This window comes from Diplodia seriata (genome assembly GCF_021436955.1).
Source record: "Diplodia seriata strain FDS-637 chromosome Unknown scaffold_5, whole genome shotgun sequence".
NCBI classification, from domain to species: domain Eukaryota; kingdom Fungi; phylum Ascomycota; class Dothideomycetes; order Botryosphaeriales; family Botryosphaeriaceae; genus Diplodia; species Diplodia seriata.
This window is the reverse complement of record NW_027117312.1, coordinates 497,554-523,775: the sequence shown is the minus strand read 5'-3', so window position 1 is coordinate 523,775 and position 26,222 is coordinate 497,554. Positions and strand designations below refer to the sequence as shown.

Sequence of the window (26,222 nt, the reverse complement as noted above, 5' to 3'; positions counted from 1 at the left end):
ACGGGCCCGCTTACTCGGCCCACACCGCAGTTGGTTCTTTGGTCATGTTGCATTCGAAACGGCAAAATGCAACATCATTGACGAGCAACGCCAGAATTGCAACCCTCCAAAAGAAAAGAGATAAGGCAAAGAGAGAGAACGAGTAAGCCAGTCAGGCCGGCGTCGAAGGGTCCTCTGAAGATTATGTGGTAATTTGAGTGGCTGAAGACTTGAAGAGGTACATGTTTCTATGTACCTTTTGGTTAGTGCGCCTTGTGGCGGCCGGTGGTCGTTGAAACTATCGAAAGAACGAAATTCGAAAACGGCGCTTAGCGAATTCTGCTGGACGCTGTTTGGACACGCTACGGCCGGGGCCGCTCTGACGCTCGTTGAGGCGCTCATTCGCAGCGCTTCGCTTCGGCTGTTGCGGGCTGACCGAAGAAGAAACATTTGGATGGTGGCTTCGCTGAGTAGAGCTGAATAGACCGAGCTCTAAAGGTTCAAATACCCAATCAGCACCTTGCCTACTGGAGCATATTGCTCCGAGAGGCCTCTCAGTCAGCGCACGTGTCCGTTTCACTTCATCGTCACTTTCGTCCTGAGACTTCAAGTTGAAATACTTTTGTGCGGCCATTGATGATGCGTATCCTAGCCAATGCTATGCACAGTGGACGTTCAGGGATGAGAAAGCAAAATTCCCTACGCCAAAAGAATATCTCGACGTCCGCCAACCTCACATGCGCCCATACTTTACAATCCCAAACCCCTAGAACGCCTGGCAGACTCGAAGTCGGTACCCCCGAGGAGGGAACACGAGACTGAAAAAACGGAAACCATTAAGTCTTTCAGAAGGGGTGTCATCGAGTCGTCGCTCCGGACCCAGAAGAGAAGACGCTTATTGACTTTTTGCGGTAGAAAACAGAAGAAACAAGCCGGCAGGGGCGAAACGCTTAGGCCTTGCTCTTCTTCTTCTTCTTCTTGTCCGACTTCTCTCCTTCATCCTCGCGCTTCCTCTTCTTGGGATCGGCTGCGCCTTCAGTCGTGTCTTTGGACGCCTTCTTGGCCTCCTTGGCTGCCTTCTTTGCTTCCTTAGCCTCACGCTTCGCAGCACGCTCGGCCTTTCTTGCCTTCTTCTCCGCCTTCTTCGCGGCCTTGTCGCCGCCCTTCGACTTGGGCGCATCGTCCTCGGATTCACTCTCAGAGTCGGAGGCACCGTCGACCTCTTCGATGCCGTTAGCCGCGGCATTAGCAGCCGGCTCGTTGCCAGTAAGACCATCAGCGTCGGCGTTGTATTTCTTGGCCTCCTTGATGTCGAACTTGGGTGCGTTGACCTGGCCAGTGGGACCGATCGCAGTACCCTTGGACTGGATAGGCTTGCCCTCAAGGGCCCGCAGTCTGCGCTCAATGGCAATGCGGGCAGTGTTTCCGAGAGCAGCCTTCTCTTCCTCAGTGGGCTCCGCGTCGGTACCCTCGCTGTTGGCACCCCAGTCGGACAAAGAGTCGACACGCAGACCAAGAGCAGCCTTGGAAGCAAGCATACGGGCAATCTTGCCCTTGTTCTTACCAGAAGCCTGGCCAATGAGGGAGGCGTGGTAGATCAAACCGTACTTAGGCGTGTCGTGCTTGGTCTTCAAGGCCCTGAAAAGAGCCTTCTCGGCACCAAGGATCTGAATGGTGGAACCGGGCGACTTGGCCAGACTGATCAAGCTACCAGAGTGAGCGATCAGGTGAGCGCCGACGAGATCACCAACCAGCGCAGTGAGGTTGGGAGCGATAGCCTGCATGCGGCTAGAAAGATAGTTGGAGAGGGTCTGGCGGTACTCGGTGAAGCCGACGACCTGCTCGGCCAGAGCCTTGATGTTCTCAAGATCCTCGTCGGTGATCTCGGTACCCATGGAAACCTCAGCGGCAACCTTCAGCGAGGCCTCGATCTCCTCGGGCAGAACATCGGACAGGTCGGTGTTGACGCAGCTAGATCTCATTCCCATAGCCAGAATAACACGCGAATATGCCACATTGTCGTTGATGATCTTGGCCATCTCAGGGAAATGCCAGCCATACCACTCCTTCACTCTCATGGCGTAGATGTTGAGCTCCTTGTCTAGATCGTCGAGAAGAGAAATGGCCTGGATAATCATAGTGTCGACCTTGTCGGTGGAGAACTTAAGCTTGTGACGGGACAGCGAATGAGACAGACCAAGAGACATGGTGGAGACGTCGTCGGGCTTAAGCGCAGGAATCAGAGAAGTAAGGTGAAGGCGAATGGCGCGGAAAACGTCCTGGGTGGAGGCGTCCGAAATGGGGGTGATGGACAGGCCCGGGAGCTTGTTGATGGCATTGCCCAGCTTGGGGTCGGCTACAGCGAGAGAGGCCTTCTTCTCGTCCTTGATCTCGTCGAGAAGGCTGCTGAGCATGGGCGTAACCTTGCCGTCGGTCAGGGCAGCGGCCTCATTGAGGGCGGTGGCAGCGCTGTCGAACTTCTCAAACTTCTTAAGCTTGAGCCTGCACGGAAACAAAGTTAATACCGACTCGGCTGGCTATGCGCATTTGGCAAAATGGAATATATAGAGTACTGACATTCCGCAGACGCCCTCGGCGGTCTCACCCTCTGATACGAGATCATCGCGCTTCAGCAGCTTCTTGTCCTTGGCCTTGAGCAGAGCGTAGCCGGCGCTCGTTTCGGTGAGGATGAAGAGGGTCATAGCGAATAGCGCGGGGGAATAAAAATGCCCGTCGTAGGCGCAAGGTCGGGGGCGGGTGCTGCTGGTCGCGTCGCAGCTTTTTCTCTGGCGGGCGCTGCAGTTTTCGACGGCAGCTCGCACTTTTTCTCGCGCTAGCGGCCAGCGGCCCTTTGTTGTTCCGGCCCATCGCCCGCCCGCGCCAAGCCTGCCGCCAGCGCGTCTTCCTGCGCACGCGTCCAAGGGTTTGTCCCTCGCCCCAGCATCTCTCACATTTTCCCATCCACTCTAGCGAGGCCCGACGTCACCAGGCCGACGAAGGTCGATCTGCCGGCATTCGACCGCCTCAATTTGGTTTGACTGCTGCGAGCCAGCATATCCCGCCGCGTCAACATGAGCTCCCAAGATTTCCTGAACCCGAAGCTTTCTGTCGGACGCCAGCGGCCTCAGTCCCTGCAGTTTGACACAGGGCGCAAGCTCTCACCAACTACCCCTTCTGCGCGTGCCCTTTCCGGCATCTATGGCTCCTCGGCAGCAGCAAGTTTCCGCTCCGATGAGGAGCATTTAATCTTCGAGTTTGGCTCTCGCTTCCTCCGCGCTGGATTCGCTGGAGAGAGCAAACCGCGCTGCACCAGGGCCTTTGGTCCCGAGGAGCAGCGCAGAGTCGGCGATTTCCGCCGCTGGATGCCCGGCTACGAGAACGTGCGCCGGAAGCGAAAGCGAGGCCAGGACTGGGGAGAGGAGTATGAGTTGTGGAAGATGGACCTACGCAATGCAGATCTCGGATTGGTGGAAGACAAGATCGAGCGAGCTGTCAGAGAAATCATAGCCCAGTACCTTCTCCTCGACCACCGGCCACGCCGTGCTACCGTGGCAGTACCTGCTCAACTTCCACGCCCGTTGATGTCCGCTCTGTTATCCTCGGTTTTCACTACGCTCCAGGCCATCAGCATCACCGTGCTCTCTGTGCCGGTCTTGAACATCGTTTCGGCGGGTCTGAGATCGGGTCTGGTCGTTGATCTCGGATGGTCTGAAACAACAGTTACCGCTGTATACGAGTACCGTGAGATTCACCACAGAACCAGCGTCAGAGCTGGAAAGTACCTTACGGAAGAGATGGCCAAAGTCTTGAACGAGGAGTTACACAGATCCAAAAAGGACCCACCACCGGAGGTTCAGGAGGAAGTCACGTTTGAAGAGGCAGAAGAAGTTCTAACGCGGATGGCTTGGTGCTTGAATCGTGAGGAAGCCAAAAGAAAGAAGATTGGGGCGGATCAAGACAGCTCGGCTGAAGAGGCCAATAATCCCGCCATCACAGTGCCCTTCCCGTCCGCAGGACCACCTGTCACGATCTCAGTTCCTTTCAATCGGTTTGCTGAGCCATCTGAAAACGCATTGTTCGCCAGCAACTGTTCCCCCCACGACATCGATGACCATGATCTTCCCATTCCACTACTTGCCTACAACGCCCTCCTCTCGATACCCATCGATGCACGCAAACTCTGCATGCCGCGTATCATTGTAACCGGTGGTGCATCAAAGTTACCCGGAGTAAAGCGGCGCATACTCGCAGAGGTGGAACACTTGGTAAAGAAACGCGGCTGGGATCCAGTGCGCAGCTACGGTAGCGCAGCGCAGAAACGGGAGGAGCTAAAGGTGCGGAGTCATCACATTCGCAGCAGCACCATCGACACGCTTGCGCCGCTCCCACCGCAACCTTCGGGCGATTCCAGCGTTTCGGAATCGACAGGGCAACAAGAAGAGGATGAAGATCACAGCGCACAGCAGACTCCCGGCTCACAGACTCCTACCTCGCAGCGAGCCTCGTCACGTTCGTCTGGTACCGTCACGCCATTTCCAGCATCAGAGTTGCCGCAGGAGATTGACCCGATAACGGCCAAACTACAGGAATTAGGATTAAAACATCGCCAACCTGGACCCGAAGGTATAGTGCGCGGGGTCGAAACACTAGGTGCGTGGGCGGGTGCAAGCATCGTGGCGCAGATGCGTATACGTGGAATTGTGGAGGTCGACAAAGACCGATTCATGCAGCATGGTCTTGCCGGCGCAACTAAGGATTCGGGGCATACGACTGTGGTTGAGCAGAAGAGGCAGAGTACGCTGGGTAGTGGAGGAAGAGCTGCGGGCGATAGAGGTAGCTGGACATTGGGTGTTTGGGCCTAGCGGTATGAGATACGATGAACATGTTTTTGTTATGTGCTACGCATAGATGTACGATTGGCATAGATAGTGAATTCCATGGTAATACAGCATGATGTTGTCTTGCTAGGGTCGGTACCATGTCCAGATACGTATCCGGAGTTAAGCCGAAGAGATTTTTTGATGACTTCAACGACAGTTTGAACAGTGTCATCACGTTTTTGTGCGTTTCTGGAAGCGCGTTTCTGGATAAGGAGCGGTAGACCAGGGATTCAAAGTAAGCAGAAGGGATGCGCGCGTAGTGAATATTCTCGGTGGTGCGTCCCGCCCTCAGTTGTGCAGCGGCCCATTCGCATCCGCATAATCTCTTTTGGACATGGTTATCCGATCTTCTCTTGCATCTCAGTATATTCCCTTTCCTTAATGTTCTGATTGCTATCATTCTACCAGACTTCAAAAACATCTTTCCTATGTTTGTCTTTCTCTCTTCCTTTTGACCTTATTGGGCCGGCAACTACAACTTGCTCGCTGTTTTGCCGCACCTTCTACATACAGTCGACTAACCAACCAACCTCTGCAAGCTGTGTACTGTCTTCCACCTGCACCCTCGCAACGATCAACCCCCGAATTTGCACCCCAGCTACTTCGGAGCCACCATGAAGGTCATCGAGAAACAGTCGTCTGTCCTCACCAACTGGGAGGTCCTCAACATCGTCCGCGAACAAAAGGCCGAATATGAAGGCAGCGACGGCAGCGGCCGCACCCGGCCCTTGCCCAGCAACCTGAGCCGCGTCCTCACCGATGTCCGTTTCCCTTCCGTTCCATCGCCACGCACGTGTGCGCGCCGCCCAACCTCTAACCAAAACCCCGTGCAAAAAACAGGTCGAAGCGCAACTCACCGCGGCATCCTCGCCGCTCGCCGGCAGCCACAAGTACCGCGAAAGCGCCATCCGCGCGCTGTACGTCCGCGCCAAGGAGGCGGGCTTCGAGATCGAAAAGGCCGAGATGCTGATGATCTTCAACCTGCGGCCCAAGTCGCTGGCCGAGCTGGACACGATCATGGAGGAGCTCGACGGCCGCTACGACGAGGCGAAGCAAGAGGAGCTGCTGGCCATCGTCGGCGAGTGTCTGGGCCCGCTGGACGACGGCGAGGCGGCGCCGGCGCAGGACGCGAAGGGTACTGATTGGCGCCATGACAAGCACCGCCAGGGCGGCGCGGAGGTCGGGCTGAAGGGGGAGAGGCTCGACAAGGCCATGGCGGACGTCAGCTTGGGGTAAAATGGCGAGTAGGAGGGCAGACATGTGTGCCATATTCGCAGAATGGTGGGCGTTCATCGAGTTTGTGTTAATTGTAAGGGTTCGCTTTTTATTTGGACGTGAGATGCTACGTATGTCTAGCTGGGGGTTCCCGTCTCAACTAGAAGCACTGGCAGTCCTGCCTGCGCCTACACCACTCGCAAGCAGTTCCAGCCTGCTAGCTTGAATGCGATGCTTTTTCATTACCTCCACCCATTCTTCTTCACTGTCTTCGTCTTCATCCTCGTCTAGCTCATCCTCCAGCAGTGCAAGCAGCATTCCGAAATCCCCACCCAACCGGCCCAGACTCCCTGCACAGTACAGCACCTGCGTCAACAAACTGTCTCTAGAGGCACGATCGTGTACGTTGGGGAGATATTTCCGTAACGTCTCAGATAGAAGCTCGATGAGATGTTGAGGGAATGTGGCCAAAGCAGAAGGCAACGGTTGTAGTGTATTGTCTTCCCCTGTACGGGTAGGGGATTTGAGGCCTTGTCCAAGCTCGGTGTTGTCGTCGCCACCCGAACCTGGCGCCGGTAGCGCGGATGGAAATACACTCTTGTACATGGAGATGATCGCAAAGCTTTGTTCGCGGAATATTTCGATATACCGCTTCAAGTAGCGCTCCGTCTGCTGACCCCCGGCCCAGTTGTCCTTGGTCTTCTCGCCGTCCGACCGCCGGGCGGCTTCCTGGTCTGCCAGCTCCCGCAGCGGGTCCAATGCCTCGAGCGTGGTGAGCAGATTGGCCAGCCGACAGACAAGGAAAAGCGCGCCCAGAGCCCCCTCGTTACCGCCTATGCTCGTGCTCTTCTGATTATAATTCCACGCCTGGTCGAGCTCTGGAGCTATGCGCCTCAGCCACCCGATCGTCCGCATTGCGCCCGCAAGCTTGATCCCTTGGCTCTGCAGGCTGGTGATCAGGTTGGTCGCCATGCCCTTCATCTCCTGCTCCGCCTGCGTCGCGATCTCCGTTACCAAACCGACGTTGGGATACAGCGCATGTAGCCGTTTGATGTGGGCGTGCAGGTCCAGCGCAGATGCGTAGTTGGCATTGTTTAGTCCCGATGCAGCCGAATTGCCCGCGCCTTGAGCAGCGGCGCCGGAAGATGATATGGCGGACGACAGCAGGGTCGGCAGCTCTAGAACGTCGGCCACGCGGTCCACGTTGCGGGCCAGGAGCATGGCCTTGCGCCGCCGATCGAGGATTGCATTTTCGTTGGAGCGACTGTAGGTCTGTTCGAAGTCTGCGCTGGCGGACTCGAGCTCTGGCAGAGCATCTCGGAGGCGGGCGGCGTGTTCGGCAAGCTCGGGCAGCGAGGAGGACAGGCTGCTGAGGTTGGAGGAAGAGGCGATTATAGACTTGTGGGAGCGTTTGGACAGAGCCTGGAGGCTGCGAACGGTGGAGGCGGACGAGTAAGCGAGGGACTGCGGCTCGGAGGAGCTCAGCGAGGACAGGGACAGGGTGGCCAGGCGGTTGAGGTAGGCGTGGGTGGCTGGGTCGGACGGAGACGGGACGGGCCTGGCGGGGGCATCCTGGGCGTCGAAGTAGGGCGCAAGCAGGTCGTAGAGCGGGTCGGCCATGGTGGCAGCGACTGCAGGCAGTGGTGATGTGGTTCGGCGCGGGCAACGGAGCTGCCGCGCTTCGGGGTGCCGGAGCGCGGAGCGGCCAGGCCTACATGTGATTGGGAATTTCTCGTGCTACCTCTGGCGCGCCGGCATAAGGTCAAGGCACTGCTCTCTGTCTCACTGTCTCTCCGCGACCAACCTCCCGCCGCAGCCCTCTTTGCGCTCCAAGCCGACTCCGCCCGTTGCGCCCACGTCCGGCGACGCCTCGTCCTTGACAGACCCCGATCCTCGCCGCGCTGGAGTCGCCTCCGGATACCCCACCATCCTCGCCGTTTGCCGCAGCCCACCAAATCCCATAGGTCCGCGCCGCGCGCCTGCTTCCCAACATGCCCGCTCACACGGTAAACCACGCTGCGCATCCAACCCGCGACGCAGGCATGGCTGAGAAAAGACAGATCTGCGTCGAGGATACTGTGCATCTTAAGGCCAAGCAGTGGCTGATCGGAGTAGTCGATGTAAGTCCAGTCCCTACAGCCACCCGGTGACTCTCGCGGCGGCCTACTGACTGCGACCAGAGAACAAACCACGATGTACGTACGGGCTAACGACCTTTGACTCCGCCCATGCGCATCCGCCCCTGTGGCTGCCTGCTCTCCGCTTGCTTTTTCCAGTGCTAATATCCCGCAGGTGGACACCCACGAGCCTGACCCGCAGCGCGACTATAACCTTCAAATCGTAAAGCACCGGTCCATACCTTCGGGGAAATTCGAGGCGTTTTTGAGAAATGGAATTGTAAGGCTGGCCGCTGGGGAGCACAAGAGAAGTGTCTGCTGACGTTTGTACAGCCTCCGCGCCGGACGGTGCTCGTATCGTGGCAAACCGATTTTACGACCGAGCTTGTCCCAGAGGAAGAGCTGGAGCTTGTGGACAGAAACTTCTTTGTGGGAGATGTGGTGAAGCGGGACGCGAACAGCCCCATGAGCGGCACGGTTATTGGGACGAAGCTTGCCGTCACCATAGCGCCCATTCGGATGTGGCCAGAAGTCGATGCTATCCGCGCTCACAGTTACGAGAAACTCATTGGCGACGATACTACCCACGCCCCCCGGTCCCTGATTCCCGCGGAAGAACTGGAGACTATTCGGCAATATCCGGAGGGAGCTCTCATTATCTACGACGATTGGGTTGGCAGGATAGACGATGCCTATGACGAGATCGCGCTCCGCCTTAGCAACGGCACCGTTGTGGTGCCTGAAAGTAGCGACGAACTTACCCCGGTAGATCCAAGGCTGGAGAGACATGAAGTCGGCGACTACGTGAAGACGAAGAAGGGGAACTTGCGCAGGGGTCGGTGGGTTTTTGGGGCATTTAATCCCAATGTTGAACCCGGCGGTGTCGTCATAGATGTGCGGACCACTTCTGTCACTGTTCAATGGCTCAGTCGGCGACTAGGAGGCCCGCCGGCGATGCCTGGTTCTTACCCATCGGAGCCGCCGATTGAGCTAGGTCTGGATGAGCTCGAAAACGGGAAAGTGGTCATCTACGACAACATGAAAAAGCCGTCGGCGCCAGCGCCTGCTTCATCGACTACCGTCGCTATCAGAGCATCGCCTGAACTCACCCCTGGCCAAAGGGTCCGATTCAAAGATCTCACCGGTGCCTGTGTAAAGTACGCACCGTATGTCAAGAAGAGACCGAGAGTAGAAACTCTGGGCTACGACACCAACATTTACACCGTACAGACCACCAGGACGACAGTGATCACTCAATGGCAAGATCTGTCAATCACGGAAGACGAGTCCATTGGACTGCTGCCCGATCCCAACGTAGATGACGAGGATGAGGTCTGGCCCGGAGAGGTTGTCTGCACCAATGAGAGAAAACCCAAGGATGCCTCGACCGGTGGTTCGGGCGAGCAAGAGGAGTGGTACATAGAACCTGCCAGGGTCGGTGTGGTCCAGGCTGTGGAGGGCAAGGACCGTATGGCAATGGTGAAGTGGTTCCCGGATGCAACGATCAAGTTCGTGGAAAATGATCTTCTCCCCGGATCCAAGACTGGTATTGCTTCGGGACCGGAAGAGAAAGTTAGCTTGTACGACATACGCACAACGGCATCTCTGAACCGGAGGCGAGGTGACTATGTCATCGCTGTTGAGAGCTCATTAGCAGGAGCGCAGAATCTATCGGACGACATCGACTGGTTCGGTGAGGTTGTCGACCTGGGCCTCGATGGGCAACTCACTGTACGGCTGGGTGCTGCAAACCCAGTGCGGGACATCAAAGTTCCGAGTGAGGGTGTCATTCTTGCGTACAGCGCCGATCTCGACCCTGATAATGTCCCTCACGACCATCTAGGAGACAGTATGTCCGAGGACGAGGCGTACGACGACGATATGGACGATGAGAGCCTACTCGATGACGAGGACAACTACCTCAACATGTGGTACGAATACACCGATCCGGATGGCCGGAGAATCAGAGTCGAGGATGACAATGATGATGATGAGGAGGGGTGGGCAACTGAGGAGGAGGACGAGATCGATCAGTCCTCGGCAGAAGACAACGACGTCTCAATGGAGGATGCAGCAGCAGTTGATACATCGAAAACGACGCCCGAAGCCCAGCCGTCAGCTCATCCGCTCGAAGGTGCCGCTGCAACTGACGGTGCATCCGACAACAAGACTTCGGAGCCGTTCTCATTTTCCAACTATCCAGACGCGCCTGCAGCATTCGAGATACTGGAAGATGCACCACCGCAAGACCATCACTTCATCAGAGCTGCCCAGGGCGAGTCAACGCAGCAACGGCTTCGCCGGATCCAGAAGGAACACAAGATCCTCGGGTCGTCCCTCCCACCAGGCATTCTGGTTCGGACGTGGGAGTCTCGGATGGATCTCCTGCGTGTTCTCATTGTAGGACCAGAAGATACGCCGTACGAGTATGCGCCATTCCTGGTGGATTTCCATCTTGGTCCAAACTTTCCTTCATCGCCCCCAGAAGCATTCTTCCACAGCTGGACCGGTGGGATGGGCCCGGTGAACCCTAACCTGTACGAAGATGGAAAGATCTGCTTGAGTCTGCTGGGAACGTGGCACGCGGACGAAAGGAACGAGAACTGGAGTCAGGCGAAGAGCACGATTCTGCAAGTGCTGGTCTCGTTGATGGGCTTGGTCCTTGTGAGGGAGCCTTACTATAGTAAGTTTACCTCTAGACGTGTCCGTGAGGGATGGAAAGCTGACTGCAGGCTTAGATGAAGCTGGATACGAAGTACGCCAAGGCACCGAGGAAACGAGCTTGTCGTCAGCATTGTATTCGGAGAAGGCGTATTTCCGTGCGCGCGGGTTCATTATGCACGGCCTCACGCATCTGCCTGCGCCGTTTGAGGAGGATGTGCAATGGCTCTACCGTAAGGAAAAGGGCCCCAAGCTACTGGAGAAGGCAATCGAAGCAGCCAAAGGCATCATTGGGAGGAGCGAAGGCGGCAGCGCAGAGAAGAGAGACGGGCTGAGAAACATCAGCGCTGGAGCCATCATCCCTCTGAAGCGTCAACTGGCAGGTTTGGAGAGATTGCAGCAAAGCGACGGGCAGCAGTCGAAGCCCTAAAAAGTATTTGGGATGTTCACGACAGGAGTTCAGGCACAAAGACACGCGGACTGGTTGTTTAGCGGGAGCCGGGTTCGTTTGTACACCAATTACCGTAGCTTTCGCATAGACCGGCAAGAAGAATGAATGATTAATGGTAGGAAGGGCTGAAGCTGGACCCTTGGCGCGGATTGACAGCTGCAAGTGATGCGCAGATCAAGAATGGCGGGCTCCCCTGGTCTGCGGCCAGCTGGTGGGGCACTAGCGGCGGGCGCACCCGCCAGCCGCTGGCGCTGAAGCGTGATCGGCGTGTGAGAGGGCGCCCGACCTGGACCGCCGCCCGCGAACAAAGCTCACCTGCGCACCTCACCCTGCACGCCCGCCCTGCCGCCTGGGCCTGCTCTCAAAACTCTAAGCTTCTGCCGATCACCTCGCCGCCTTCACCACCCAGCCTCGACGTCCTCTGCTCCGCCAAAGCCTCTCCGTCTGTGTTGTCCTGAGCCCCTCCGCCGCCCGCTGCTGGACCGCCCGCTCCGCAACCCCGTTATGGCCTCGCCCCATCCTGCCGAGGCGCCTGTCGCCATAAATCCGCACCAAAACGCCCGGTACACCCTCAAGCTGAGCGAGCGCATAACAAACCCCTCTCAGGACCAGTCCCGCTTCAGAACCGTCAAATTCAACCACAAGCCGACGCAAGCCGCCGGCAATGCACGCACGACCACCATGAAGCCGGCCTCCTCGGGCGACGACCAGTTTACCCTGTGCATTCGCGACAAAGAAAAGGATGCCCCCGCGAATACAAGCACATTCGAATACACCGGCCAGCGTAAGGAGCTGAAGAAGACGTACGTGCTGGTGTTCGACAAGGATACCCAGACGGCGACGCTCGAGCCGCTCGACGAGACGTACGCCTTCAACTTGAAGAGCGCACCGGACGAGAAGGACCCGGCAAAGCTCGCGGAGAAGTACCAGCTGGTGAGGCCGCGCAATGAGAAGCCGGACCGCGACGCTGCCGCCAATGACGATGCCGACGACCTCTTCTCCGACGGCTCAGCCACGCCCAGGAGCACGGCCGAGAGCATGTTCGGAGGCGGGAGCTTCAGCGAAGACGAAGAGCCCGATGAGAGCAACCCATTCGACTTCCGGCATTTCTTAAAGGACGCAGAGCAGTCTGAAGGCTTCGCGTCGCCATACAGCCACTCCGGGACCCCGCTTCGCACTACCACGAATGCTACTACGACGGCATCTACCACGACTGCGCCCGCTCGATCGACACCGCTACCGCTAACGGAGCGACCCAAGACGAAGCCGGCGCCAAAGGCTGCACCAAAGCAGGCAATTGCCAAACAGACCGCCGCTGCATCGTCGCGCAAGCGCAAGAGTCCGGAACCAGAACAGGCCGTCGCCAAGCCCAAGCCCAGCTCTCCGACTTCCACCAGGACGAAACAACAGCCCACGCCGTCCATTCGTCTGGACCGCCGTGCGTCGACGCGCCCAACTGACTCGGCAGTGGCGGCAGCCTCCGATGCACTCTCAGCCTCAGCACCGGGAGCAGCCCGGTCACAGCAATCATCGGCATCATCCACAAAATCGTCAAGCCGCACATCACGCGAGCCGAGCGCCGACGAAGACGACGACGGAGACGACGACGACGACCAGTTCGGCGGCCTCGAGATCGACTGGGGTGGATCCGGCGGCGCGGCCGGCGGCAAGTCGGGCTCGTCGCGCCACGGCCGACAGCGCCGCAGCATCGCGCTCGCGTTCGAGCAGAGCGTCACCGGCGACGGGCCCGTGTCGCTGCGCAGCGCCGCCGACAGCGCGTCGCCCAACAGCCGGCTGCACACGCCCAACATGCACGCCACGACCGCCATCACCAGCAAGAACGCGCCGGACGTCATCGACTTTGGCGGCGAGGGTGGCAGTGGCGACGAAGAGGAAGGGGAGTACGAGGATGACGATGCTGGTCATCGTCACCACCACCAGCAGCGAGAGGCGGACCAAGAACAGGATGAGGAGGAGGAAGACGACGACGACGGATACGCAGAAGACGACGAAGACGCCGACGGCGATGTCGATCCCCTAACGCTGGGCAGCCCCGCGGCGGATACGCTGCAGCAGCAGCAGTCACGGGAGGAGGAGGAGGAGACGAATGATTTCGGTGATGAGCAGCAGCAGCAGCAGCAACATCAAATGGTGGAAGGCGACGACGATGACGACGACGGTGCCGGCGACTTCGAAGACGATTTCGAGGCCGAGATGGCCCAGGCGCTGGCGAGCGCGGCGGAGGAAGGGGATGAGGATGGCGGACGCGTGATGCATGAGGAGAGCGAGGAGGAGAGCGAAGAAGAGTAAGCAGTAGCACGTACTCGTTCGAAGCTGTGAGATTTTTTGAGAGAGCGGCTGTTCGTCTCGCACTCTCTCCCCTTTTTTCTCCTTGTTTCCTTGTCACTGGATCACTCCCCCTCCCCTTTTCCGCTTTGCTGCCTCCTGGGAACGGAATAGACAAAATGGGCGTTTTATTGGGTATTTGGGGATGGGATATGAGCACTCGCACAGTTACTTGCCGCGGCGGCCGCGGCGGCGGCAGCAGCAGCACTTATCCGGGTCGCTTTTGCATAGCATCGGTTTCTAAAGTGGATCGGTATATTTAAGCAGTGCATATGACATGTGAATATTGACTGGGTCACGAATGGATTTTTACCTGGCCATAATTATGGAAATTCTCTCTACGTTCTGTTGAAAAAAAGGCTGCGCCGTAGTCGTAGCTTCCATATGTAGAATACAGATAAATGCAGATATGGAAGGTTACTAGCACCTTTTGGAAGACATGCTTGAGAAGGGGAAACTGTGGTTTCCTGCTACATCATTGACAGTATTTTCCAGCTGCGGGTGGTAGTGCCCCTGCCTGCATCACACAACCTTGACCAAGTATCGTGCCAGAGGGACGACGGAGCTTGTCCTGCCCAGAATAAAAGGAACTCATCAATGTACGAGGTCGGTTCAATAGACTTGCAATAGTTCCCTCAGCGGGCACAAAGGGTTCAAGGAGCCGTCGGTACGTCAAGTCTAATCACGTCCTCTGAACATATGCGTCCGGATATTCGTTTTGACTCTGCATTAATTTCATCCCCTGGTCAGAGATGTGCGTCCGAGTGTCTGCTTCAACTTTGAATCCCTGGTCGCAATGGTATTGCAATACTACTGAAACCGACTTCGTAGTTCAAAGGCATGACATGTTCGACGAGTCACAAGGGCATGAAGCACTTCAAAGAGCAAGGCAACAAGGCAAAGGCACACAAACAAAAAGGGGTTGGCATGAAATGGATATCGAATTTCTTTTTCTTCTTTTGTGCAGAGGAAGTGGGCAACGTTTAAGTACATCCCAAAATCACCAGCACAGGGCTTTCCCCCAACGCATAGAACACACGTTGGATATCTTTCCCTCGTAAGCACCGGACGACTGTTCTTCCTTGCAGCGAATAAAGAAAAAAAGTGAAGTCGAAAATGCCAAACCAGCTGCGATGATGACGAGCTCCCATGTAATGTGATCTTCGCGAGGAAATGTTTTAGGTTGTTCGACTCATGGACCATTCTTGACATTTTTTTGAATACACACTCCACCGAGGCGCAAGGTGACTGACTCCTGTTTATCTTTTTGTCCCCAGCATCCTCTCTTGGTATCGCGCTTTTCCTCCTCAACCGCTTACCACTGACCCTCACCAGAGGGAGCAGCGGGCTCGGCGGACCAACCGCTGGTAGCGGGGGCAGCAGCAGGAGCACCACCCTCGGGGGCAGCGGTGGAGGCAGCCCAGTCAGCACCATCCTGGTCCCAGGAGGCACCGGCAGCGACGCCAGTGGTGCCGGAAGCGGCGGCGAAGGCACCGGCACCAGCGCCGGAGACCTCCCACTCGTTGGTGAAGCCACCCTCGACGGGGCCGGGGCCAACCTCGTCAGCGCCGGGGACCTTGGCCTCCTCAACGCCGGCGGAGTCCTTGTTCTCCTCGGCCTCAGGGTCGCGGTAGAAGTACAAGTCGGTCATGACGTCCCACTCGGTCTCACGGCTGGCGAGGGTGCCACGGAGGCGGAGGACCTCACGGGCAAGGAGCCACCAGACGAGACCAATGGCGTGACGGCCCTTGTTGTTGGTGGGGATGGCAACGTCGACGAACTCGGTGGGAGAGTCGGTGTCGCAAAGAGCGATGACGGGGATGTTGACGTACGAGGCCTCCTTGATGGCCTGGGCATCGGTGCGGGGGTCGGTGACGATGATCAGGCGGGGCTCCTTGAAGGAGCGGGTGATGTAGTTGGTGAAGTTACCGGGGGTGAAGCGACCGGCAATGGCGACGGCACCGGTGTGGGCGGCGAACTTCAGGACGGCACGCTGGCCGTAGGGACGAGCGGAGATGACGCAAATGTCGGCCGGGTTGTCAATGGCGACGATGATGCGGGCAGCGAGGACGATCTTCTCCCTGCGGCGCGCGTTAGACACGAGGTTTTCGCGCGTGGAGTTTGCTTCCTGCGCGCCCTTGAGCGGAAAATTTGGAGCATTCAGAAAAATATCGCGAACGCGTCGCTATATCTTGCTGGCCACAAACGCCGCGGAAGAGAGGCACGAAACACCAGCTTCGAGGCTTACCAGGTCTTGCCAATGTTGAGGACGTTGATACCATCCGGGCGAGTCTTCCAGAGGTAGGGCTCCATGTGAACCTGGAGGTTCTTCGCGCCGAGGTGGCACTGAGCGGCCAGGAGCATCTCAATGTCCTGGCTGGTGGGCGCGAAGGCCGCGGGGAGGTTGTTGGGAGCCATCCTGTTTGATTTGAGGTAGCGCGAGAGGCGGCGGGTGAGGTCGTGAGTCGAACGGCGGTCGCTGGCGGTCGAACGAACTTCGAATCGAAATGGTGGTGGGCATATCACTTCTCGCTAAGCCGCCTGCTTTGGGTATGGCGCGTGTGCGCCCGCTTCGTGCCATGGTGCCTCAGGCTCCCGCTTGGCGCGCCGGCCGATCGTTTGGCCGTTTGCCCGGCGACGCCCGCGGGCTTCTGGACGGCCGACCTTCGCTGCAAAGTTGCGAGCGGCACGACACCACGACCGCACCGCCGCTATGCCACCCCGGATATCGCTGCCCGTGCGCCTGCGGGCCCAGCCTGGTTCGTGCTGGCTGGACTAGTCATTCTGTCCAAATTTCTGCTGACAATGCCTGCAACAGCTCCGTCGAGTGCGTCGTCTTCTCTACGCGCTTTTAGCACGACGCCTGCCAATTACACGACCACGAAGGAACAACGACGCCGGCAACAGGACCCGTATGCACAGGCCCAGGCCGCGGCGCGAAAGGCCGCCAATCTCTCGCGCCAGGCTGCATTGCAGGAGCAGCACAAACAAGGGCTGGGCAACCCCGTTCGCGGAATCACGACGCCATTCGTGCAGTCGTTCGACACCGGTCTCCCCGAACCATCTAAAACCACCGACGCCGATCTGTCGAAGAGTACCGACGACCCCACGAAGCCCCCCCGGGGTCCGAAGGCTACCTCTGAGAGTTACCTGAACCACTATTTCAAGCACGATGAAATAAAGGAGCAGATGGCGCTCTCGAAGAGGATGAGTGCTCCTACAAAATATGCCGATGACCTGGCCCTTAGCTCGCGTACACAGGCGGCCTTGACGTACTTCAAGTCGAGGGCGGAAGTTGAGCAGCAAGACGCGAATTCTGAGGCTGCGATACAGCGCATCGTGAGCTTGGCGAGTGCCAACTCGAAGGACCGGACCCGCGTGAACATCCAGAGGTGTATCGACACGTTTGGTCGGCACCAGACAGACAAAGCTCTGGAGCCGCGGGCGACGGCGGCGAGCGGTGCGAGAGAGGTTCCAGATGCTGTCAAGGAGGGTTGGTCAGGCCCTCCTCCGCTGAACCCAGAGGCATACACCCGCGGCGGTCCCGACACCGGCAGCAGTGAAGTGCAGGTCGCCATCCTGACAGCCAAGATCCGCACCTTGGCTGACTTCCTGGAGACTCGGGGTAAGAACGACAAGGTCAACAAGCGGAATTTGAGGTTACTGGTACACAGGCGGCAGAAACTGCTGAAATACCTGAGAAGGAAGGAGAGAGGCGGTCCCAGGTGGCAGCACCTGATTGAGACGTTGGGTCTGACGGAGGGCACGTGGAAGGGCGAGATCAGCTTGTAAGCTCTGGTGAGCAAGTGGCAAGCTATTAGCATGGCACAAAAGCAGAACCGCACATTATGGGCTGCATGGTCAAAGCGATGTGGTCAGCTGTAAAATCTGTACGAACACTTCAAAATCTCCTTTGGATGGGGGCAACATTCACTTTGTGCGTTGACAAGTACATGATACCCACTAGCGAGTTGGAGTCGATACTTTCCAAAAGTCTCACATACCAGGACATAGCTGAGTGGATCTCGATCTAGGTGTCCAAAGCCCCGGAGATGTGACGATGAGCCGAGCCGAGGTAAAGTTGAAAACTGTTTACTCAACTTCCCGAAGACGCCGGCGCAACTATCATGGTCTAGCACGCCCCGCAGACAGTTGCCCAATTACCCTAACGTGCAGACCGATCACTTGCACTCAGCGATGAGGAGAAGGTCTAGTAGAAAGAAGAAGTACCGTATTTTGATTAACTGAATCGAATTCATAAAAAGCAGAAGAATTATCAAACTGTATCTCGCAAAATCCCAGGCTAAGTATGCAATATTCGTTATCGTTCACTTCATCAAGAACAACCTCCTGGCCACCCTATTTCCCCTTCTCTTCCCTTCCCCGCTGTGACCACGGGGGAGGGAGGTGATTCGGGGATCTCCTCTCAAACTCTTGACTTTCTCTTTCTCTCTCTCTCCTTTTCTAGCCGAAAACCAAAGCCCTCACCTCGATGCTCTCGCGGCCGGGCGCGCCCTCGGGAGTGCGGGGGTCGACGAAGGCGGTGTGCGGGACGCGGCCGTCGGCGCGCTGGCTGTCGGAGCACTTGAGCAGCAGGCGCTCGTCGTTGCGCATGCCGGAGAGATAGTACCACTGCTGATCGGGGTTATGCTTGATCGAAGCGGTGTAGCCGGTGCGGGTGGGATAGCGGTGCTCGACGGGGACGAGGTCCTCGTCGCGGAAGGTGCTGCCGTCGGCGAAGGCGAGCGGGTGCGCGACGACGGGCCCGTTGAGCGGGCGCCACACGTTGATGATGCGGTAGCGCCCCTGCTTCAGCGTCTCCGCCTCGTCGGGCAGGTGGTGCTCGACGCGCATGCGGGCCGACACGGGCGTCTGGTCGATGTGGGTGCGCGTGACGGGCGCGCGGTTGGCGTCGGGCGAGGAGCGCCGGATCGTGTGGTCGAAGATGAGGACGCGGTGCGCGCCGGGCACGTTGTCGATGATGAGCCGCTCCACCTCCGGGTAGTACTTTTGCTTGATGGACTCGTCGTCGACGAAGTCCTTCTCGGCCGACTCGACGCCCGCGATGAAGTCGAACGAGTTCTTGTCGAGGTTGAAGTCCTGCTCGCGGCCGCGGGCGTCCTGGATGGTCACGTCGTGCGACTCGAAGCCGAAGTTGTTCTGCGGCACGCCCTCGGGCTGCTTCTCGACCCAGTTGTAGGGGGCGGAGCCGTCGGAGGGCGGCTTGTAGAAGTTGAGCTGGGTGGTGACGGGGCCGCGGGGCACGGCGAAGCCTTTGTTCTTGGTGCTGGTGTCAAGCGCGGAGGAGTCGATGGGGGAAGACTGCAGCTGGTGGGCTGGAGTCGGCTGGGTGGCAGTGGTCGTCATTTTGGCGGTCTTGGGGTGTAGACGGTAATGCAGAGGTCTCAAGTGGAATTCTAGCTTTCTGAGGACTGAGGATGCTCCACGGGCAACGGTCGTCGTGAAAGGCGGCAAAAGAAGTTATTGAGGCGGAGTCAGTGGCTGTCGAAGTGGAATGGTGATGTCAAAGGCACTCTATTCGGACGTTTATATAGGCTCAGCTCGGCGGTAGCTAGCGGGCTGGATTGCTAATCGGGATGGTATAAAGTCATCGTTAGGATGATGCGATCCCCGCAAAACGACGGTTCCGTGGCGATGATGCCATGCCGGGGCCCGTTTGTCAGCAGCGCCAGCGAATGGGCTCGCGGGTGCTTACCCAAACACCCCGATTGCGTGCTCTTGCGGCAGATCAGCTGAGCGCGTGTCGCTGTTCTAAACTCCGCTGCTGGTACAAAAGGCAGAAGGGCGTGTTTTGCGGCTTGCCGATAGGTTGCTTTGGTCGGCGAGCTTACGGTACGGGCACACGGCCACCTGCGGCTTCCCGAAAATTCCTTGCCGGACCCTGGCGCACGCCGTGCGGGGGGCGTCTGGAGATGGTTCGGAGATACGTGGCCTCGCCGACCTCCGACCCCGACCCAGCTACTCTGTACTCCCGCTCCAACATCACAGTCCAGCAGCAGTCAGTCGCCAGTCTTGTCGCCGTTGGGCACCCGCGGAAATGCTGACCGCTGTCGCTTTGGATCTTGTTTCAGGCCTGTGCCTCGCGTGGCAGGAGGGCAGCCGCCCCTCTTATCTGCTTTTCCACGTGTGCCAGACTCCACCGATGACAGATCTACGCGCAACAAACCGCCAGTTGCTCCGACACAGCTATCGACAAGCGCTGCCGATTTTGATGCTTCCGCGCTGAGTGGCTCGCTTGACGAGCACAAGGCAAGATAAAGGATAGCGGGTCGCCGGCAATGGGCATGGGCGAGTGATGCGATACGTCGCACCGTCGCGCGTCGTCGCTGCAAGCCGAGCCGAAAGGCGCCATGCCAGTTCCTCCCCCATCTTCAGCGGGGCGAGCAATCGTTGGTCCGCCCTCCTGGGAGCCCACCATCAGACCATTTTTGCAGCTCTACCACCCTCTCCCCCGGCCGCGAATCCTCTGTTTATGGTCAGATCGACCCGGTCGTGCGGCTCTCCGCGAGTTTCATTCGACGCCACCGGATGCGCTTCCGCAGCATGCGCTCCGCCTCCTCCGAACGCCCCGGCAATAAGGCTACCATCTGGCTATAATCTTCCCAAGGGTACGGATGCATACAGTGTGCAGTCTTGAAACTCCGACTGTTGACGTGAAGAGCCGCCATCCATCATTGGGGCTCCATTTAGTCGTACTGCTCCGCCGATCCTCTGTTGCAAGGTCTCATCCAGGCGTCGCGTGACTACGAGCAGACCTCCCCTCAATCGTCACCTTCCTGATTTGCGCCAAAGATTCGCCGGGGAGAATAGGCCATCCTACATTAGCATCTCCGAAAACGAGGTGTGAAATTTGGGCAAACCATTGCAAGGGTATTTTCTCTACCGTCGAGCAATCCCACAAATAAAAGTAGCTCGCTCCTCAAACACCGTTTCCATGGCCCTTATTGAAAGCAATTGGGCAAGTCCGTAGAATCAGTGGGCCCACCGTCGCTCACATTTCCTTCTCTCGTCCTGAAATCCACGTCAAGGCCTCCAAGCAAACTGTTCCTTTGAGTAGACACCAAACCGGCTCCTAGTCCGTCCCGCCCCTAAATCTCAATCCTTCTGCGGGGGAAATGGCCGTCTTCATCGTGGGTTCGTGCCTCGTGCCTCCGTTGTTGATAACCATTAATCGTGGATACTGAGTTCCTCTTCCGCAATACACCGGCGTCGAGCTGCGCTGGACCCAGGGAACGGCTAAGTTTCAAGGCTCTGCAAGTACTCCGAGTCATTCCATTACCCCTCTGAGGCCGAGTTGGGCAGGTTTGATGGCCTGCGCCTGTTACCTTGACCTTCTTATTACGAAAACTCCAACTTCTACTCCTTTGCCTGGCTCTCCGAACTCGTAGGGCTTCTGAGCAACACCGTCAAGTAGCTCCTGGATCAACGCCGTGGGCATCACTCGGTCCTCCGGCGGTAGCTTGTGCGCAAGACGGAAATACTTGCTCACAGCAGTACGCACTCTCGGCTTTTCCTGCTTGATCCACCAATCGCTCGCCCAGACGTCTCTCGCAAGTCGCGCCTCCTGTTTCTTCGCATATACCATGGAAAATTTTGACCCAGCCAGCTTGAACCGGTCTGATGTTCTTCCGTTGTTCAGGTGGTGTAAGAAGGTCTCTAATCGCCGCTGCATCTCGTCGAATTCCTGAAGGTACTCCACCGCTGCCATGTGGCCCAACGACGAGCCCAAGTCGGCGGACAGATCGTGAACGACATGCATGGAGCGGAGAATGGGGTCCAGCACGGGTCCTAGGTAACTGTTCATAAAAGCTCGACCGCCTGTTCTGGTTGGATAGATGAACAGCAAGTGTCCATGGTCGACGGATATTTCGGCCAGCCGATCTAGCAGTAGCGATCGCGATCCGCTCGTTGAGTAAAGTCCGGCGAATTCCGAGGGACTCGTTGGTGGGATGTAGCGCTCGACAATGGAGACGTCCACGGTACCCGGCGGAACGACCGGCCGGGGCGATCGCGCGGCTTTCATCTCGGCCTCGTAGTCCGTGACCTGGACAGCGCTATCGAACACCTTGGTGGTGAAGTAGTCCTCCCCTCCTACTGGTGGTCCCGGCGTGCTTGGTGGTGAGGTTGGCAGATCAGCCATGCTGAATCGGCCGGGGACGGCGTGGAAGACGTTGATCCATACTGTCGACGCCGGTGGTATCGCTTCGTGAAGCGCTTGGATGATTTGGGTGGAAGCTTGTCCCTTGGGCGAGGGGCAAGGCAGGGCATGTGAGAGGATTCTAACGAAACTGCTAGATCCAGTGACGGCGCCCAGATCAGCGACTGTGAAGATGTCAGCGCCTCCTTGAAAAAAAAAAACATTGCGGTGGTCGTGCGCCTTACTGATGGTCTGCACGCCTTCATCGAGCCACGAGAAAGCGCGTCCGTCCTCCCGCGGAGCGGTCTCGGCGGGTGGATCTTCTGAGCTCTCCGGTACAGGCGCAATGACAGGCTGGGGAACAATGCCAGGGGACGTCCTCTCCGGGTCCGACCTCGCTGGAGATTCCATGGTGGTAGTGCGGACATGGGAAATGTTGCCCCAATAATTGGCGCCCAGGTCGGGTGGCGGAGTGGGCAGGGTGGTGAACTGCTGCTCGCCGGCGGGCTGGCTTTTCTTCGCCAGGCCCGGACTAAGCAGCGGGAGCGTGTCGACTATCTCCGAGCACCGCGTGGCCTTCGGGCTCCGTGCATGGAGCGGATCGTCTGGCTTGGAGAGAGGGCCGGCGCCTACGGGCTCGAAGAAGCGGCCGGCGTCAGGCTGGAAACGGTCGGGATGCGGGGCGGCAATGCCCAGCAGGTCGAACGACGGCAGGCGGAGGCCGGGGGTGGACTTGAGCTGCGGAGAGGAGGGCAGAGAGACGCTGGAGTACGGGCTTCCAACGATGCCCAAGTCGGGCCGGGGCTGCTCGAGCGTCGGCGTCGGCGTGGCTGTTGCGAAGCCGGGCACGGGAGCAGGGTCAGGCAGCAGGGCGGGCAGGGGCGGGCAGAGAGGATGGGAGGGCGGAGAGGAGGGAGAGGAAGCAGGCAAGGCGGCCGAGGAGCCGGCTAGGTCGACGCGCCCATCGGCGGGCGGAGGTGAGGGTGAGGTGAAGCGACGCTTGTGGTCGAAGTCACTCGGTAAGGTTTGGCGCAGATCCAACAGATCAGAAAGGCCTGGCGGCCGATGCTGGTCCATGGACGGATTACCTAAGAGGGAGCGAAGGTGTGACTGCAGCACTTGCTCGGCGGCCTGAGCGGCGGGCGCTGGGCCAAGAGCGGAAGACAGTCGCGGTGGTGGAGAGCAACGAGACAGGGTCACGGGCGGGTGCAACCACGAACGACGGCGCTGAGGTCTGCGAACGAGCGGCTGGGCGGCCTGGCGGGGCGGCGGAGAGACACAGCAGCAACGAACGGCAAGCTCTTGTGCGCGTCGTGGGCAGGCGCGGCGGCAAAGAATGGGGTGAGACGGGTGTGCTGAAGGGCAAGGCGATGCAGTTGACAAGCAGTACAGGAGGTCTCGGCCCCGAAAGACCAGTTGTGGCTCTTTGGATGCACATGCGGCCTTAGCCGCTGCTGGGGTCCGCTGGCGCTGGCGCTGGCGCTGGCACTGGCGCTGGCACTGGCCGCCTGAGCCCGCGACTCACCCACCAGAGCAAGCCGCGCACAACGGCCTCCGCGCGCCGTTTGCTGCCGTTTAGCGCTGCCGGCAGTGGGCTCCCCAACGCTGCCACCCTCCACGCCGCCGGCCTGGGCGGATGCAGCGTGCCGCATCGGTCTCGTATTGCGCTCGTCGAGTCGCCGCAGGCAAGCTCCGCCGGGCAGCGCGGCCCAGCTCCAGGCGTGAGGTGAGACCGGTCATCCGCAGCCTTTGTGTGGTGAGTGTGACTGGCGAGTGGCTGTCGGCCGGGCGGCGGCTCGTTGACTCAGGCGCAGGCAGGCGCAGAAAACGGCGGCTAGCTGGCCCGAGGCGTTCGTCGCCCGTCGCCCGGGCTGCAAGTCGCCGTGCTCCAGCTGCCACCACCGCCGCCCGGAGCTGCCCCAGCTCTCCACCCGCCTGCTCCATGCTGCTGCGCGTCCGCTCCGCTGCTGCCAAGGATCGATCGAAGGTCGGGGACCGCGCGGCCGGCCGCTCCCGCCGTGAGAGATGGACCAGGACGGGAGACGAGAGGCGGCGGCTGCAGGCTGCGCTGGAGATCACCCGCAGAATGACGTCCCGTGCAGCACTAACCGCCTTCTGCAGAGTCCTTGTTGTGTGGGTTTGCGTCTCGCTATATCTGCACAAAGCGCGGCCTGTTGTCCTCCCGTCATCACCAGCCACAAACCAGGCCGTTGTTCCTCACGCTTTACACATATAGCGCCGTCCCGCCTACTATTCGGGCCCACCCATCTCCGCCAGCTACCTGGTCCGCCACGAGATCCTCCGCCGGAGCTAGTGTACCATGTGTAAGGCTTACACTTGCGCCTGCCGCGCCTGCAGGGCTCTCCAAGTCATGACCTACCACTGCAGTGTCTCTGATGTTGCACCCTGCCCCGTCCCAACGCCCGTGGCTGGCCTTCCTCCGGATGCCCACTACAGCCTTGTCAAGTGCTGCTACTGCGGCCATGTTGGCCTGCCGGTCGAGGTCACTAACAGCGAGTCCACGTCACCTCAGGAACACCAGCCTCCCCCCAGTAAGAAATTGACATGTTTGGCCGCCTTCGACCGAGGGTTGCACAACCAGGCACAGAGAGTCCCACAACACCAATTTCAATCTCCTGTAACACATAACCTTATTGACCCTAGACTGCTTGCTCCTTCATCTTCTCCAGACACCAGCGGCGAGTGGCACAGCATCAGCGGTAATCCAGCCCCCGACGCAATACAGACTTTCCATTGCCGGCAAACGAGTCACCGTTCCACTCCTTACTCCCAGCAACCTTGCCGCATCCCCGCTGCACCAGCATCTTCGCTGCTGGATTCAAACATGGTGCTTGCGGATGAAGATCCGAGGCTTGCCGCCATGGACCAGAGGCGTACGCACCTTTTTGACTCTGTCGAAAGAATGCAGCGAGCAAGCGAAGCAACTGGTCGTCGAGCGAAGACGCCTACAGCCGAGGCGCTGGACCAGGCGTGGGCAACGCTGCGGGAGACGATAATAGGAAAACCAGCAAGTGACGGGAACAACAACTAGGCACTAAATACCTCATTCCAGCGACGGACCGCTGGGCAGGTGTTGGGAGCATGGAACTGCAAGGTTGGAAACGTCTCGAGCAGAGAAGATACGAGTTGGCACCATAGCAAGCATAGTTGACATTTCATGGCTTACGGCAAAGTCCTTCAAACTACTCAGGATTCGTTGAGAGTCACGTACGAGCATCGATTCTACCTAGGTCGAAAGACAAGTGATGCTAGCGTTCTGGACCAAGAAAGTGGCCACCACGCCCCATTGGATTGCACTACCACTAGCCTGACTGGCGTGCCAACTTAAAAATAGAAAACCCCCTCCACCAACCTCCGCTCGTCGTTTCATGATATCTTCCCGGGTTACCCATTCAGTCTTCACGTCCCACAGCGCCTGGCGGATTGACGCCGGCGATCACGGTGGTCCTGATATGCTGACCGACGGAAGGGTCGGATAAGACATGGCAATCGCCGCAGCACGCAGCACGCACAGCCCCCCTGCGCATCCTGCTTGCTGCTGTGGTGATCGAACGGCATATGCAACAAGCAAAGCCCCTACGCACGACGACGACGCTCCACCCACGGCTTTTGCGGCTGGCCCGATCACACACACACAGAGAGAGAGAGAGAGAGAGAGAGAGAGTCTGGGCTGGCGGCCAAGGATAAGGGATCTGAACATGAATCATGGATCTGAGCAACTTTTTCCCACCGACCCTTTGCGTTCCAAGCTTTTTGTTCCCGTAAAAATAGAGCCTGCCTGCGAGCTTGATCCCACGCAGCCGCACCAATTGCCGAGGCATCGGCGCCCTCCAAGCTAGCAAACACTAAAGTCTGGGTGGTGCATCGCATGACGCAGAAGGAAAGAAAAAAACACTGGAACCTGTTTGTTGTTGTTGTTGCTGTTGCCATGTGATGAGAACAAGCGTGAAAAGAAAGTGGCCAGCCCAGCCCAGCCCAGCTAGCCAACCAGCCAGCCACCCTCCATGCTACCTTCCGTACCTGGCTCGCCGTACCGTGCCTAAAGCAATCCCATCTCGGCCCGAGGTGCAGGGCGTCCTCGCATTATGCATCGGAAGCATGAAATCCCGGCGGCATCATCAGAGCAACATCGATTGAATAAGCCTCGTCTCTCTTCCGCCGGATGAAACGAAACGAACACAAATTCTTACGTGCAGGCATAACTAACTTTTGCACAAGAAACAGGCCAGTGATAGAATGATGATTCCTCTGGCAGAGACGCCGCCGGCCTGTCCTGCACCTTTTCGGACCTTGACACGCTGATGAGAGAGATCTTGATGGTTAGGCCTCCCACGCCCCCGACAAACTTGCTATGTATTATCCACTCGCTTCAAAATGCTCGAACTCTGTGGATC

At 58.4% G+C, this 26,222-nt stretch overlaps 10 protein-coding genes across 10 annotated transcripts; 5 read left to right on the top strand and 5 right to left on the bottom strand.

Annotated features, from left to right (window-relative positions):
• Positions 1 to 929: 929 nt before the first annotated feature.
• NOP58 (Nucleolar protein 58) lies at positions 930 to 2,681 on the bottom strand (the record flags this gene model as incomplete). The annotated part of the gene is made up of 2 exons (XM_066776614.1): positions 930 to 2,481; positions 2,557 to 2,681. 2 exons carry the CDS (start codon positions 2,679 to 2,681, stop codon positions 930 to 932), a joined length of 1,677 nt encoding a protein of 558 aa, XP_066632456.1.
• A 369-nt stretch (positions 2,682 to 3,050) lies between these two features.
• On the top strand, positions 3,051 to 4,841 carry SLS55_005162 (uncharacterized protein; the record flags this gene model as incomplete). Its single annotated transcript, XM_066776613.1, has 1 exon — positions 3,051 to 4,841. The coding sequence occupies one exon, from the start codon at positions 3,051 to 3,053 to the stop codon at positions 4,839 to 4,841; it is 1,791 nt and encodes a 596-aa protein (XP_066632455.1).
• Positions 4,842 to 5,473: 632 nt separating this feature from the next.
• On the top strand, positions 5,474 to 6,095 carry SLS55_005161 (uncharacterized protein; the record flags this gene model as incomplete). The annotated part of the gene is made up of 2 exons (XM_066776612.1): positions 5,474 to 5,620; positions 5,700 to 6,095. 2 exons carry the CDS (start codon positions 5,474 to 5,476, stop codon positions 6,093 to 6,095), a joined length of 543 nt encoding a protein of 180 aa, XP_066632454.1.
• A 135-nt stretch (positions 6,096 to 6,230) lies between these two features.
• On the bottom strand, positions 6,231 to 7,694 carry SLS55_005160 (uncharacterized protein; the record flags this gene model as incomplete). The annotated part of the gene is made up of 1 exon (XM_066776611.1): positions 6,231 to 7,694. The coding sequence occupies one exon, from the start codon at positions 7,692 to 7,694 to the stop codon at positions 6,231 to 6,233; it is 1,464 nt and encodes a 487-aa protein (XP_066632453.1).
• Positions 7,695 to 8,116: 422 nt separating this feature from the next.
• SLS55_005159 (uncharacterized protein) lies at positions 8,117 to 11,282 on the top strand (the record flags this gene model as incomplete). The annotated part of the gene is made up of 5 exons (XM_066776610.1): positions 8,117 to 8,194; positions 8,255 to 8,269; positions 8,367 to 8,471; positions 8,525 to 10,874; positions 10,930 to 11,282. 5 exons carry the CDS (start codon positions 8,117 to 8,119, stop codon positions 11,280 to 11,282), a joined length of 2,901 nt encoding a protein of 966 aa, XP_066632452.1.
• Positions 11,283 to 11,807: 525 nt separating this feature from the next.
• SLS55_005158 (uncharacterized protein) lies at positions 11,808 to 13,613 on the top strand (the record flags this gene model as incomplete). Its single annotated transcript, XM_066776609.1, has 1 exon — positions 11,808 to 13,613. One exon carries the CDS (start codon positions 11,808 to 11,810, stop codon positions 13,611 to 13,613), a length of 1,806 nt encoding a protein of 601 aa, XP_066632451.1.
• Positions 13,614 to 14,964: 1,351 nt separating this feature from the next.
• On the bottom strand, positions 14,965 to 16,067 carry RPS0 (40S ribosomal protein uS2; the record flags this gene model as incomplete). The annotated part of the gene is made up of 2 exons (XM_066776608.1): positions 14,965 to 15,730; positions 15,898 to 16,067. 2 exons carry the CDS (start codon positions 16,065 to 16,067, stop codon positions 14,965 to 14,967), a joined length of 936 nt encoding a protein of 311 aa, XP_066632450.1.
• Positions 16,068 to 16,454: 387 nt separating this feature from the next.
• Positions 16,455 to 17,441, top strand: SLS55_005156 (mitochondrial 37S ribosomal protein uS15m; the record flags this gene model as incomplete). The annotated part of the gene is made up of 1 exon (XM_066776607.1): positions 16,455 to 17,441. One exon carries the CDS (start codon positions 16,455 to 16,457, stop codon positions 17,439 to 17,441), a length of 987 nt encoding a protein of 328 aa, XP_066632449.1.
• Positions 17,442 to 18,113: 672 nt separating this feature from the next.
• SLS55_005155 (uncharacterized protein) lies at positions 18,114 to 19,016 on the bottom strand (the record flags this gene model as incomplete). The annotated part of the gene is made up of 1 exon (XM_066776606.1): positions 18,114 to 19,016. One exon carries the CDS (start codon positions 19,014 to 19,016, stop codon positions 18,114 to 18,116), a length of 903 nt encoding a protein of 300 aa, XP_066632448.1.
• A 1,975-nt stretch (positions 19,017 to 20,991) lies between these two features.
• SLS55_005154 (uncharacterized protein) lies at positions 20,992 to 22,772 on the bottom strand (the record flags this gene model as incomplete). Its single annotated transcript, XM_066776605.1, has 2 exons — positions 20,992 to 22,570; positions 22,765 to 22,772. 2 exons carry the CDS (start codon positions 22,770 to 22,772, stop codon positions 20,992 to 20,994), a joined length of 1,587 nt encoding a protein of 528 aa, XP_066632447.1.
• Positions 22,773 to 26,222: the final 3,450 nt, after the last annotated feature.